The sequence below is a fragment of the Zeugodacus cucurbitae genome, chromosome 4 (assembly GCF_028554725.1).
Source record: "Zeugodacus cucurbitae isolate PBARC_wt_2022May chromosome 4, idZeuCucr1.2, whole genome shotgun sequence".
Taxonomy (NCBI): Eukaryota; Metazoa; Arthropoda; class Insecta; order Diptera; family Tephritidae; genus Zeugodacus; species Zeugodacus cucurbitae.
The window spans coordinates 12,465,889-12,480,372 of NC_071669.1; the positions used below are offsets into that span (position 1 = coordinate 12,465,889).

Consider the following 14,484-nt stretch of genomic DNA (forward strand, 5'->3'; position numbering starts at 1 on the left):
TGGCAACAGCTGTTCTTTTGTTTGTCTCCGCATATCACATTTCGTAAACAAACTAAACGACTACAATAACCTCAAACAAAAAGACGAAACACCATAGTAACCGTGGCGAAATAAATAAGCTCAGCAATTTTTATTGAACAAACAATTTAAGAAATAAAAGAAAATCATAAAAACTACACAACGTAGCCAGGAAAGTCAAATGAAATGGATAAACCGCAAATGATCGAGCACATACAACAGAATGTGGACTATACAATTTACGATGTGAAATGGATACCATGCTCGGCGAAATTTGTAGTACTCGGTTCGAAGCCCAATAGCAATGGTATTCTACAAATATATGAGCTGAATGAAGCTAAAGCTGAGAAAATTAAGCAAGTTGTCAAGAAGACCGCATTCAAATGTGGCACTTTTGGCGCATCCAGCTTGCGGAATCGACATATGGCAATTGGCGATTTTGAGGGACGTATGCAAGTACTGTGAGTCCATTATAAATATAATATTTGCTTTATAATAAGTAAACTAATATTTTGCTTTACACTTACAGCGATTTGGAAAGACCAGAACTGCCGGTGTACAATGTCGAGGCGCACAAGAGCATTATAAACACAATTGATGCCATTGGCGGCAAGCAGTTGGATTGTGGTGCACCGGAAATTGTTACCGGCAGTCGTGATGGCGCCGTTAAAGTGTGGGACATGCGTCAAGGCTCAGCGCCAGTAGTCGATATTAGTCCAGAGACCGTAAAGGGTGATGGCATAAATCGCAATGAACGACGTGATTGCTGGGCTGTCGCTTTTGGCGATAGCTATAACAATACTGAACGCTGTGTGGCAGCTGGTTACGATAATGGCGATCTCAAGCTATTTGATTTGCGTCAATTAGCGGTACGTTGGGAGACAACGCTTAAAAATGGTATTTGTGGCATTGAATTTGATCGTGCCGATATACCAATGAATAAAATGGGTGTCACAACACTCGAAGGTGGACTGCTTGTATACGATATGCGTACACAGCATCCAACTAAAGGTTTTAGTTGTGTGGAAGAACGTAATGCTGGACGTAGTGTTGGTTCGAATGGCGTTATAACGGGTCCAAAGTCAACTGTTTGGGCTATAAGACATTTGCCGCAAAACAGAGATGTATTTGTTTCGTGCGGTGGTACGGGTTCGATACGTTTGTGGCAGTATGAGTACCCAGAAAAGCGACGCAAAACGGATGCGGATGAAAATGAAATTGGTGTATGTGGCACTTTGCAAATGTTGCATGCCTCAACTGTATCCACACAGCCGGTGCATAGCTTCGATTGGCATCCCGACAAGTTGGGTTTGGCTGTGTGCGGTTCGTTTGATCAGTGTGTGCGTGTTTTAGTGACCACAAAATTAAATTTACTTTAAATAAATATTGGCAATTGGTATTTAAAATACAATTTATTTTATTAAAAAAGTTAAGCTTGCTATTTTTTTTCAAATGCTTAAAGTTTACACAAATGCATTATCAGCTCACATTCATACGTTCTTTAACCGTGGCGGTCAGCGACTCGAGTTGTGCTTTTAATACCGTTAGTGCTTCTTCATTTTCCGCCCACTTTTCGTTAACTTTCCCCGTGGCACGTAGCACCGCTTGAGCGGCCAGCCGTGCGGAATTCAATTGTGAAGTAATCATAACGTCAGTTTCTTCCGGCGCGTGCTCCTTGGTGGCATCCAGTGACAACTCGCATGCCTGCTGGCACACCTGTATCACTTTGAGCGCATATGGTTGTTTGGTCGCCCACTCCAGTTCTTTCGTAGTGTACGCATTCACAGCTTTAACCAGTTTTTGTGCTCGGTTCATGGGCGTAACAGCAAGCAGTGCGGCCAATTCCCATACCTTCGGTTCGTTGCCGTGCTTAATGCATTGTTGTGCCATCAATGTGATGGCTTTCTTACGCAAACGCTCCTGCGTTTGACCTTTGGCATCAGCTTTGCCCTCGACAATGGCACCGATTGTAACGCAAAGCACTTCCAAATCTAGATAACGATCTTTCAAATCGCTGAGACGATTGTAGGCATTCAAGGCGTCTTCAAGATTACACGTATCCACAGAAACAATCATAAAGTTTTCCCAAACCTTTGAGAATGAGATAATTGGAATAAATGGAATTAAGAGAAATGAAATTAAACAAAAAATAATGTTTTTTACCTTCCAGTTGTTGTAATTACACTTAAGCGATTCGCTTAGCACCTTGTGTGCACGTATTTTATCGCCCAATTTCACTAGCGCCTTCGCCAAGTTGTTCCACGATTCAAAACCCAGCGGCTCAATGTGTGTATAGGTTATGTACGCATGTACGGCGAGTTCCCAACGTTCCAGCTGTATGGCCGCAAAGCCCAAACGTAGCCATATCTTCTCTTGCAGAGAATTTATCTCTACAGACTTCTCCAAATGTGGTATAGCCTCGGCGTACTCTGCTTTACGGAAGAAGTATGTGCCCCAATGTGCTTGCGCTCTACCGCTTGTATGTTTGGAGTACTCCCAAGCTGTCGCATAGCAGTTCGGGTCATCAATGGCATCACCAAGCAGACAATGTAACAACACGGTGGGTTTCTTCTCCAACTCTTGTCTTATAATTTCGGCGGCCTTATGCCTTAACTCCAACTTTGTATAGCACTGTATAACTTCCGCCCATGCTTGTATTTGCAGATAGATATCTAATGCCGTTTTTGTCATACCCAATGATAAGAGTAACTCGCAGAGTTGCATTTGTACTTGCCATTTGGGTTGTAGGAAACCAGCAAATGCATAGGAGAGTCGCTCTGGCAATGTAAATATGGGACCATCGAGTAGTTTCACGGCACCTTCACACTGCTTCCAACTGCGCTCGACGGTGCGGCGTTGATTTGACTCTTGCACGCAATTAAGCAACAAAGCGGATTGGCGTACTTGTAGTGGACCATGTTCCTGATATAACAACGTTTTGATATATGGCTCCAGTTCTTCGTCGGCTAGACGATCTTTTGGTTGCGAACGTTTGAGCTGTTTACTGTGAAAATACGTTTAGTTTAACATCATGCTAAATAGAAAAATAAAAACAATATTTACACTTTTGCCAGCACCAACGCTTGCAATACGCTGGGTAGTGTCATCACTTCGTTGTCTTTAGGTTCAATGAAACGTATGCGCTCGAGTCTTGTATCATCTTCTAAAAGCAGCAACTTCGGTATATTCGTTTTACCATTGGTGACCTGCGCTAACGGTAAATCACTATTGGCATGTTGCACTTTCAAACACAGTTGTGGCAAAGGTTTCTGCTGAAACTTTGTGCGTACACCAAGTATACCTATTTGGAAGACAGTTAGTTTTTAGTATAACGAAATATATTTTCAAGCAAATACCTTCCACATTCAACGCTATAGCCAGACGTTGACACAATTGCTCAAGCACATCGTCTGCCTTTTGCGAGCGATGAAATAGTAAATAACTATTTCCCACTTCCAGGTACAGCAAAACTTGCAACTCTTTTTCCGGCACTTTATCAACATTTTTCAATAAATTTTCAGCGACTAATTTCAGTTGCTCATACAAATTGCCGGTTAACTCATCAATGACATTCTGCTGTATGTAAATCAAACGCATATGCCACCATTGTAGATACTAAAAAGGTAGAAAAAAAAATATTTTTATATATAAAAAAAAAAAATTATAGTAAAGTAATAACACATTAATAAAAAAAATTACCAATGAATCCGGCCAGTGTTGACGCAATAAAGCTAGCATTTCTTTGGCCAGCACCAACAACTCGCCCAGTTTGACATTTGGATTTATTTCTTCACCATTTTCCATCAACCGCACAAAGGGATCATACTCTTCTAATCCTTTGGTTTGTAGAAAACTACTGAACTCGTCTAATTGTTTAAATGGTCCTGTGAAATTGTTTTGCACAAATATGAGCGTCAGCTCAATGGCTTGGCAGAGTAGTGTATCCGCTGCTTCTAAATCAGGCACCGTTGTTTTGTTAGCATGCCAATTATCTAAAATGTTTTGTAAATCCGTCGTTGTCCATTTACAAGCCCAAAGCTGACGCAAAGCTGCCGTAGGCAAATCTATTAACAAGCAATGAGTCGCTATTTAGTATCTCATATGTGTATTAATTTATTTATAAAAATACCTTCTAATTTAGTAATTTCATTAAAATTGCACAAATGATACGCATTGAATGGTTCGGCGCACATTTTTTAAGTTTTATTATTTATATATTTGTTTTTAGTGTTCGCAATACCGCACGTGCGTTTATAAACGTTTGTTTTGTTTTTGTTTTTTCTTTTTTGGCCAAAGCATCCAAATCAGCTGTTGGATTGGGGAATCGAGAACTGTCTATACTTAACCCTTGTATTAAATTTTGACTTTATAAAAAATAAAATGCTTTAACAATTTAAATTAACAAAATCATTTATTTTCAGATAACATTTAATAAACTACAACTCTGAAGGAGTCAATAGTTATTTTTTACTTATTATATATAATACATATAAATATAAAGATTATTTGAAATATAGAACGACTGAGCTCACAATGATAGCGATATCAGTAAAATTGAGAACGTGTATTTATGGAAACTTGAACAATGATTGACAATAATTTTTAATTATTTGAGCACTACTTAATTCAAATTATTTGTAATGCATATTAAAACCGTATTATAGTTATCTATAGATGTGCATACTGCATTTAAAAATTCACTATTAGTTAGCTAAATTGATGAAAGTGTTTTAACATTATTACTTTCGAGTTTTTTGCAGCGTAATTTCACTATTTATGTAAATCTGTACACATTAATATATAATAAATTATTAAATTATAATAAATTTTTAAATTAAATTATAGGACACTTAAATTAAAACTTATTAAGAAAATCTTTACATATTTTTGAGTTTTCAACATTAAAATACATATTTTCCATTACACTATACAATACACCAACTGGTGTAAACGGCGCACTAGCTGGACTAATCAAATCGAAATGCACTTATTAATTCCATTATAGTATTACGGTGTCTATTATTTTCTATGCCTAATAACTGCAAATCCAAATATGTTAATTCCAAGAACTGTTCTAGTTCAATATCGTGTTTAGCAAATAACTCCGAATACATTTCCAAATCAACACTTGCTAGTAGCGCATATACACTGAGTGCTTCATTTAAAAAGCTATTGCTGAAATTTGTTTCTGATGCATCAAGATTTATGCGGTCCAGTGCGTGTTTTAAAAAGTCCACATTTTGTGGCTGCTGCAACTGTATAATTTCACTGTGATAACTGTCTTGCAGCGATGTCTGGAATAGCAAGAAAGATATGCGGGTTATATATGTTAATATATTAACTATTTATATTTATTAATAACACTCACCTGTGACGTATTCATAAAACTTGAATTGTTTGCCATTTTTAATATTTGCAATGATTTGTCGCGAATTTTAAACGTTTCACTAACAGGTTGATTTATTAAATGACTTTAGAAAATGTAAATTCAGGTAAAACGCCGGCAAAAACAAAATTAGTAGTTACCACAGTTGTTGACTGTTGCTTAGACGGAATAAAAAAATTTGTATTTTACATAGCTGTCTCTTTAATCTATGTATGGTGTGTGCTTTGAATTTATAAAAATTACATTTGTTTAAATTTTTTAATAAATATATACTTTTAAAACTTTTTTCATAAAAATAAATTGGCAATTGCAATGATATGGTAGCACACAGCACGTGTTTCCGAATATTATTTCAAGTTAGAACCGCTACGCCAGAAGTTGCCGTTATATAGATTATTGTATGCATTGTGCAATATTATTGAGATCTTGCAACATAAATTATAACATATAAATTATGACAAACTTAAATTGCACAAACGGTTTTGAAATCCCAGCTTATCAATTAATTTCTTGAAATTGCGTCAACTTGTAAAAATGTGGGAAAATTGCAAGTTTAAAAAATATTGCGCAATGCAACAGAATGCGTCATTGTAGCAATGTTTCATAAATTCCGTTTATATAGTATATTCTATCTAACTGCTGCGCGAACTGTTGGAACTACAACTTTAGGAATATGAAACAGCATGTGTAGCTGCAGTCAACGACGTGCGCAAAAGAAGGCAGTAGCAACAATATTTGAAATAATTTTTACGCATTCGACAACTACTACGCCACTTTACAACGAGTCGTATACACCGCATGTGAGAGTGAATGAAAGAGAACGAACGACAAACGTTGTCGTGCGAACGAGTAGTGCATAGCAAGCACGTATGGATTTGGAAGTAGCGAACGGTACGATTCAACGCTGTGGCCGCCATTTATTGAATTCTCTATGTGAAGTTCAGCCGTGAGTAGACGTGAAAAACTTGTACACATTTTCCAAGTGGGAAAATTGTGGTAAATTCTTGAAAAAATATTATAAAAAATTGTGAAAAAATAAGTGTTTAGTGCGCGCTTTACGAAATGACAAAAATAATGTAGAAATACGTGGTTTAAGCACGTAGTTTCGAGGTTAAAAAAAATCTTTCGATGCGGAACTCGCTATTGCAGCCAGTCGCGCTTTATTCGCCATTATAAAGAAAAAGTGTGAATAACGAATTTTAAATCGGTAATAAGTGACGGTGTGTGTGTTAAACTTATTTAAAAATAATTTTAAACGTTTAAAGTTGCTAAATAGTTTAAACAAATAAATTCAGAAAAAATTTGTAGTTTTCTTTGCATATAGAAAGGGAAGTAAGAAAGTAAAGTAACTAATAGGGAAATTGAACGAAAAATCTGCGAACGATTAGCCGAACCATAACGAGTGAATTGTGTGTTGTGTTTTTAGCTTATTGAAGTAAGTGCGGAAACAGAGGGTACTTAGAATTAGGCACAGAGAAAATACAGGCTATAAAATAAATACATATGTATGTAGTAAGCGCTGTAATATCTACATTTTAGAAACTTCATGTCTGATTTTCTATCGAATTAAAATTTAGGCACCATAAACAGATTATTATAATATAAAACTAAGTATAAAAATAAACTAAAGAAGAAGAAAAGAAGAATTATAAAAGCACACTATTTCAGCAACTGACTGATTTTATAAATTTCCGATATATTTCCGAACATGCCAAAATTAGCAAACTAGCAAATACAACATACTGCAAACGTTTGCTTGAAACCAAAATCCAATTGGTATTTTCATTTGTATATAGGCGCACGTCGAACGGATGTACATTCATACGCTCATAGGTGTGCATCCGCAAATATATGATTTTTCTGTGAGTGTACGAGACGACTGGATGTCGTATGCTACTATATGTACAAATATACAAACATAGATGTATATGCATATATAGTATTTGGGCTGAGGGATATACAGGGCTCACGTAGAATGCTTTGAACATTTTTAAATTGCAAGTTTGGCTATATGTAGCAGCAGTATAGGGTGCTATTTAAATGTACGAAAAAAAGTACAAATGTCAGAAAGAGAAAAATCTCAAAATATGTTAATGCTTTTGTTCCATCGTGTTGTTCGGTATACGGTGAACATTACAATATATATTAACGTGAATTGATTGCGAACAACTCGCCACTATTGTATTGACGTTGCGCCAACTACAAATTTCTCCCCTTACATATATTTGCATACGCGAATTAAATTGAATTTCATAGTTTAATTAAAAATAAAGTATTGCTAATAGTTGTGCTTTGGTTATGGTTAAAGAATCTGCTTGTTTACGCTAAATAATTATATTAATTCAAAATTTGTTTTATTTAAATAAATAGGAATATAAATTCAGTTTGCAAGTGCAGTGCGGATTTTCCAAAAATAAATTACAACTGAACTAAAGCTCATATTGTGAATTAAATGATGAATTGTGTAAAAGTTTATACATATATAATGTGACTAAATTTGATTGAAAATATTTTTGTAAATGAATTGAGATTTAAACGCAATTTGAAAATGCATAATAAGGTGAGTTCATGTGTAAGCAACTAAAAGCTTTTTTTTAAAGTAAATTAGTATCAAAAGTCTTCCTTATTAAGTTATTTACAATTATTTTGTTGTTTTCAACTACAAAGATCATGGTATACCACAATTTTTCTGCCGTACGTACAGAAACAAAATTATGTATTCTGCTGACTGCATTCGTAAATCGACGATTTTGAATTACTTTGCATTTTATTTATTGTAATATATTTTTGGGAAAATTAATTAATAGTATGCTGATTTCAACTCCAAATTAATTCGAATTTGAATGTCTTAATTGCTGCATATATAGGAAATTGTGGTTTGTTGTGCAAAAATTGCGCGCTCTCGTCTGAAAACGTTCGAAATATCGAGTATTTTTTATGTGGTAGCCATTTTTAATTTGTATTCGTTCCTATACGTTTCTCCCAACTTTCGTCGATATAAATAGCTATCCCTTTCTTTTAAGAACTAAAAAAAATGGCGTCGGATTTTGTTTCTATCTCACAATTGCCTTCAGTTTATATTTTTTAGTTGTAACTAAAGTCATCTCTCTTTAACATATCTGGCGTTAAATGTAGTTTTTCTGTAAATATATAACGCTGCTCTTATTACACATGTATCAACTATATCCACTAGTTTGCTATTTCAACGCTTTCAATGTGTACTCTTTTGCAGCTAGTTAAGTTGGCTGTGAACGCAATTGTCAAAAGCAAAAACTGAAGAAAAATTTCAGCAGAGCACTGCGTACGAAATAAGCAAGCTCAAGCTGCCATATTAAGGCAAGATTTTTTGGGGAAAAGTGTTAATTAATATAATTAAATGTGAATTAATTTGCGTATTGTTTACGTCATTGTTAGTGTAAAAGTTTGCGATTTGTTTTAAACAATGTAAGTAAAATTTTCTGCTAAAACAGCAAACATTCGTGTGTAAAAATTTGCTTTTTTCATGCAATTAATTAAGTTTCATATATGTGCATATATATGTATGTGCGAATGTTCGTTTGTTATAAATTAAAATATTAAACTTTGTGTGGTTTACTAAATTTAATTTATATTGTGGCAGCGCTTTGAAAATGTATAATTGATATTGGGTGAAAACGTTGTTAGTGGGTACACATTTGCGCGAGTGACCCACTGGTAAAGTGAAAAAAGTGCGTACAATTGGAAATAATATCGATACGATTTCCTCTTCTTTTTTTACAAACGTTTACTATTTTGAAACTAAATTTCTTTTAATTAAATTTAATTTTCAAAAACAAATGCTTGCCATAATTTTTTAGCACATTCATTTCTTGCTTTGAAAACTGAAAAATACTATGTTTTAGTACAAATATGGGTATTTGGAAACCCTCCCACTATACCTCCCCCTGTCATGTTGTTTCTAGAACGTGTAGATAAATTTTAATTATTTATGTATTACTTTATTCGGGCTACTATGAAAATAGTAAACAGTGTGTTAGTTTAATAATTTTGTTACATCATCAATCTTTCGAAACTACATAGTTGAAGTCAGTTTTTTTTTTTATTAGACGAAAGTCTATTTCCTACGACGTAGAATTTTAGTGTTTTCATTATTCTTAACTCGCCGCTCGTTTCGTTTATTCGTTCGTTCTACTCGTTATTGTGCGCCATATTGAAATTTGCGATAGATATATGCTCGTTATATTGTGTGTGAGCGAATAAACAATATGCTCGCTGTGTTTTGACTACATTTGCTTTGCTCACATTCGTATGTTCAATTTGCGTTTGTTTTGCTTTTATTCGTCATTTGTGCGTATTCTATTTCATTGTACATTCGTTTTCAACTTTGTACTTCATGAAGTTGGTTGTAGTTGTCATTTAGAACTTGGTATCTATTTATCTCATTTTTCAGCACAAATGTGCCAGCTATCCTTGTCGTTCTTTATAATATTCTGCTTTTCTACATATATGTATTTTTACACTGTTCTTTACTGCTTGCTTCTTTGATGGGGTAACGAAAGCAAAAGTTGAAAAACGAGTTCTGTATGCCATAGCTAGAATATATGTAGAAAATGTAATAAATAAATATTGCGAAATTTCAACGCAAAGTACGCGCCAACAAAATTACAACAATAATTACCATTATTATTATATAGTACGGGTAAATTTTATATAAAATACGTTTAAAATAAAAAATAATATTTGCTAAAATTTTATAGTTGCAATATAAAAGTGAAAATCGTATAAAATATAAATTTATAATATAAAATTTTTGTGAAATGTCAATTTGTTCACGCTTTTGGCATTTCTCGTAAAACATAAATATATGTGTACGCTGTGTCAAAGTTTGATTCATTAATTAACAAGTGTAAACGTGGCATAATGTTATAAATACTCGAATTTTCTCAATATAAATGTGCATTAAATTTTATGTTTTCAAAATGAAATTAATGAAATGTTGTTTTTTTAGTCAGTGCAATTGTTTTAACAAATTTATTTCTGTACAAATACATATGTATATTATATGGAACAGTGCTATAAGACGAATCAAGCAGATAAAGCAATAAGAGACAATCATGAAAATGTAATTAGCATAATATAAATTTATTATACATGCATATGTACAAGTGTATGGCAATGTTAAGAATGTTTTATGTACATCCATATACTATACATTCTCTATAGGGAGATACAATATTTAATATTCTACGTGTGAAACCATTATTGAAATGTGTTATATTTAGCTGTAATAGTATATCTGCTGCGAATCATCATGTGTCGCCCTATTTCCTGTCGGAATCTAGTATGTGATGTGTTTTTATGCTGCCTGCTCACAACTAATTGAATAAACAATAATAGAGACGTAATTTTTTTTTATAATAGTTTAAATTCACATTTTATTTCTTAGCGCACTAGTTAATGTTATACTGTTTGTTGTGTTTATGTAAACTAAATGTATATACAATCATATGCACATATATATGCGCTTTCATCACCCTTTTTTTAATGCGGCAGTTATATACTATTCGGATCTGCTTCGTTTCATGCAAATTATGGGGGTCTTTAGTTAGGTGTATATATGTAAATACATATGTACATTCATAGTTGTCAAACTATGTACTCAACTAATCCACTCAGTTTTCGTTTCTTACAAATCGTCAAATTAAAAAGTGTATAAAAATATATGAATAATACACAGTTATACATTATAATGATTTAATTATTCTGAAGCAAGATTTATATATGCATATAGTGGCATATTGGTGGCACTTTAATTTGCATTCATTTAAACTATACTCAGTGTATAGCACCCACAGAAAATATTATAACAAAATAGTTTAAAATATTTCAAACACAATGTAGTAAATATTCGCGAGGTAACAAACGATCTTCATCATGATTATTCATTTCGTATGTTCATGCTTTATGCACGTACTTCATATTTTTTTACTAACATTTTTGAAGATTATTGTGTGTATAAACATCTAAAATAATTGGGTTCACATATATTGAACAAAGATTATAATGGGAGTAATACGTAGCGTGTCTAATATAGGTTGCATTAGATCAAGGTGCGATGTAGACCTTGTTAGTTAAATTTTAATTAGTTCAATTGTTATAATACAGTATTATACAAAGCTATTTTTGTTTTAACATTAACGACTTTTTATGAAAGATTTAGGATTTATTGAACAGCTGCAGGAAATTCCTAATATTTTACTTAATATTCAGTATAATTTAATATTCAGTATAATTTATTTTACTTAAAATTCAGTATAATTTACTTTCTATTAGTTCATAATTTCCATCAAAATTTTGTAGAATTACACCACTGTTCGTTAATTTCTATTAGTTTATATTTGTCATCAAAATTTTGTAGAATTTCACCACTGTTCGTTAGCAGCAGCAGTCATTCGTTGTGTTAGCTGTGTCTCTAATTTGATATTTTTAGGCATACAAATTTGTCGTTTCACTTTTTGTGTATCCATTCTTTTTTATTTTGCTTTATATGCAACGAATGTTTAAAAATACATTTTTATTGATGCACCAACAAATTACTTTCGCAACAATTCATTAAACCACCAATATGAAGAAGAGGACGACACTTTCAAGCAACGAGAAGTGAGATTTTTTTGTTTTTGCAAAAAAAAAACTCGCTAGTAGTATATTGACGTTGAAATTAACGAGCCCCACCGGTCATCATTGCAGAATATAATAGAATATGTAATTGTAGTATATGAAAAGAATTGCATGAAAAAGAATCTGTGTGTATGGTTTCAAAGCAAACATTTGACACAAGAAAGAGTAGAATGGGGTATTAACAACGCAAAGAAAAATGTCTGCATTCGTTGCACATACATTTGCACATGCATTTTAATGCATTGCTGCTGGCTTGTAAGTCATTTGGAGATTATGCGCCGCAGCGGTGGTGCACGGTGTTGAGGGAGTGGGCCAAAGAGGTGAACGAACAACATTGCAACGATGGATCGAAATGAGAAGACGATGTTGTGTTGCAATCGCAGAGTAAACAAAACGCCACAATAGCATTGTTGGCAAGTGCAACAAGCGGACTGAGTGAGCCCCTGTGTGGCTGGGCAAACTAGCTAGTTGTGAAGGCTTTTGCTCGCTTGCTGCTTGTGTTGTGTCTATTTGTTGTTCAGTTGTCGTTTGCTTGCAAAAAAATATTGTATTATTTTGCACACCTTCTTGTTTGATCGTTTGATCTTGGTTGCTAATCAATATTGTATACTTCGTTTGCAAATTACATTCTTGTGTATTTTCCATCTCTTTTACGCTATAGGCTATATAGAAAATATGTATAGGGTTTAAAGTCTGATAAAAGGGCGAAAATGTTCGTAGTAGATATGTGTAAATATTATTTCTAGTGAAATTTTTTTTAAATTCCAAATATGCTATTTTTATAACTTCTACAAAGGTGTTTGGAATTCTTACATTATCACGTAGTTTATAGAAATTTAACCTTATTCTCGAAGGTTTTTACATATTTTAGTTAATTTTGAATCATCTTCAATATCAATATAATTTTTTTTTATCTATGTACATACGTATAACGATAGCCTTCTTTAGCAAGTTATATTGTGTGTTATTACCCCACACATACATATATAGTATGTACCCACATAATTTTACTATGAAAAATTACATGTCAGCAATAGTTGTCTTGGAATTTTTGTTGTTATTACTGGAGCATGCGCCAATAAAAAATATGTGTACCACCTACCCACGAGCTACTTGCAGCAGATACAAAGGCTTGTCTTATCGTGCCTATATGCGGTGAAAAGGTGTGTTCGTACGTTTAAATAGCAATAAAACAGTAAAAAAAAATATTTTGGTATACAATATATTATATTGAAAACCAAGTATTCAATTGCTCTATCTTCTACATACATTCTGATTGTCCAATTGGAACTTGTTCTCCAACCACATACCTCTAACTGGTTGATATTGATTGCTTCTTGAATTTTTTATTATAATTATTAAGTTTTGTGTACAATTTAAATCAATACAAATGGTTTTTTTTTTATTTGACACATATTGTCTTATTAATTCTCAACCGCCCATTACATATGGTATGTGCTTGGTGCGCATATGCTCCCCATTGAAACTTGTGTCTTTTTTATCTTTGTGACATTAAATGGTGCAACTTGTCTTGCTGTGTAAAGGTGTTATGTAACAGGCGCACAAGTGGACTCATATGTATATCAAGTTGTTTATAAGTGCATAGCAGTTGCAACTGAATGTGAGATATGAATAAATCTTAATAAGAACTCAATAAATTTTATTTTTTTTTTTTCACTTTTTACTATTTTCCACTTTACAATTTTATTATATTATTACTGCTTACCTTATGCCGTATTTATTATATTTGCAATTCCTTTACGTATATTTTTTTCCCCAGCTATCTTTTGCACCAATTGCAGTGCACACTATCTGCCTCATTCTGCACTATACTATTTCCAGCGCCACACCGCTATCACATCGCATATCTTAATGGAATCAATAAATTTGTGTGTATTTTGTTTTGCTTTATACTTCTTCTACTACTTGTGCGCTGTTTTCCCTCAATATTCGTGGCAATTCACTGTAGTTGTTTTTCACGCTTTCTTGACACTTGGCATTCTGCGTTATTTATTATTGTTATCTTCGTTTTGGCCAAATTTATTTTGCTGCTTTCAGCATTCAGCTTCCATTTCGTTTTCTGCTATATCGCAATCTACTGCATGTATACCTGCAAATATATATATTTAGGTCTGTATTTTTGTGTCTTCTTTGCTACTGACATTTCTGGCTAGCTTGTAATCAAACTCAATGGTTGACATATTATTTATTGTGTATATTTCCTTTTTCTAAAATTTTAACATAAAAAATATTTTCAATTAAATTAGTTAATTAACCAGTTTCTACGGTATATTTGTTAGTTTTAATGTTAGTTTTAGTCGCGCTTCCATTATTTTTGAAGTGGCTTTAAAATACCAACACGAAAATATCTGCTTGTCAACTCTTTATCATTACCTTTATTGTGTATAACATATTTTCGTTGA

At 33.3% G+C, this 14,484-nt stretch overlaps 4 protein-coding genes across 10 annotated transcripts in view; 2 read left to right on the plus strand and 2 right to left on the minus strand.

Annotated features, from left to right (window-relative positions):
* On the plus strand, nucleotides 1-1,451 carry LOC105210281 (dynein axonemal assembly factor 10). The gene is made up of 2 exons (XM_011181122.2): nucleotides 1-479; nucleotides 548-1,451. Exons 1-2 carry the CDS (start codon nucleotides 205-207, stop codon nucleotides 1,395-1,397), a joined length of 1,125 nt encoding a protein of 374 aa, XP_011179424.2. The 5' UTR covers nucleotides 1-204; the 3' UTR covers nucleotides 1,398-1,451.
* LOC105210275 (tetratricopeptide repeat protein 27) lies at nucleotides 1,412-13,938 on the minus strand. Of its 2 annotated transcripts, none has more exons than XM_054229990.1 (6): nucleotides 13,788-13,938; nucleotides 3,718-4,082; nucleotides 3,375-3,633; nucleotides 3,082-3,319; nucleotides 2,182-3,022; nucleotides 1,412-2,109 (listed from the first exon to the last, which is right to left on the minus strand). In XM_054229990.1, the coding sequence occupies exons 2-6, from the start codon at nucleotides 3,820-3,822 to the stop codon at nucleotides 1,498-1,500; spliced, it is 2,055 nt and encodes a 684-aa protein (XP_054085965.1). In that variant the 5' UTR covers nucleotides 3,823-4,082; nucleotides 13,788-13,938; the 3' UTR covers nucleotides 1,412-1,497. The 2 variants fall into 2 exon arrangements, with proteins under 2 accessions (XP_054085965.1, XP_011179411.2); XM_011181109.3 differs by lacking the exon at nucleotides 13,788-13,938 and adding an exon at nucleotides 4,148-4,297.
* Nucleotides 4,411-5,548, minus strand: LOC105210289 (uncharacterized). The gene is made up of 2 exons (XM_011181136.3): nucleotides 5,387-5,548; nucleotides 4,411-5,312 (listed from the first exon to the last, which is right to left on the minus strand). Exons 1-2 carry the CDS (start codon nucleotides 5,420-5,422, stop codon nucleotides 4,986-4,988), a joined length of 363 nt encoding a protein of 120 aa, XP_011179438.2. The 5' UTR covers nucleotides 5,423-5,548; the 3' UTR covers nucleotides 4,411-4,985.
* The window catches only part of LOC105210879 (serine-rich adhesin for platelets), a 24,629-nt gene continuing 16,450 nt past the window's right edge, over nucleotides 6,306-14,484 (plus strand). The window contains exons 1-2 of one of the 6 annotated variants that reach the window (XM_029038774.2): nucleotides 6,306-6,624; nucleotides 7,775-7,964. The gene's annotated coding sequence lies outside the window, so the exon portion shown is untranslated. The other 5 variants (XM_029038772.2, XM_029038777.2, XM_054229988.1 and 2 more) reach the window with 5 other exon arrangements.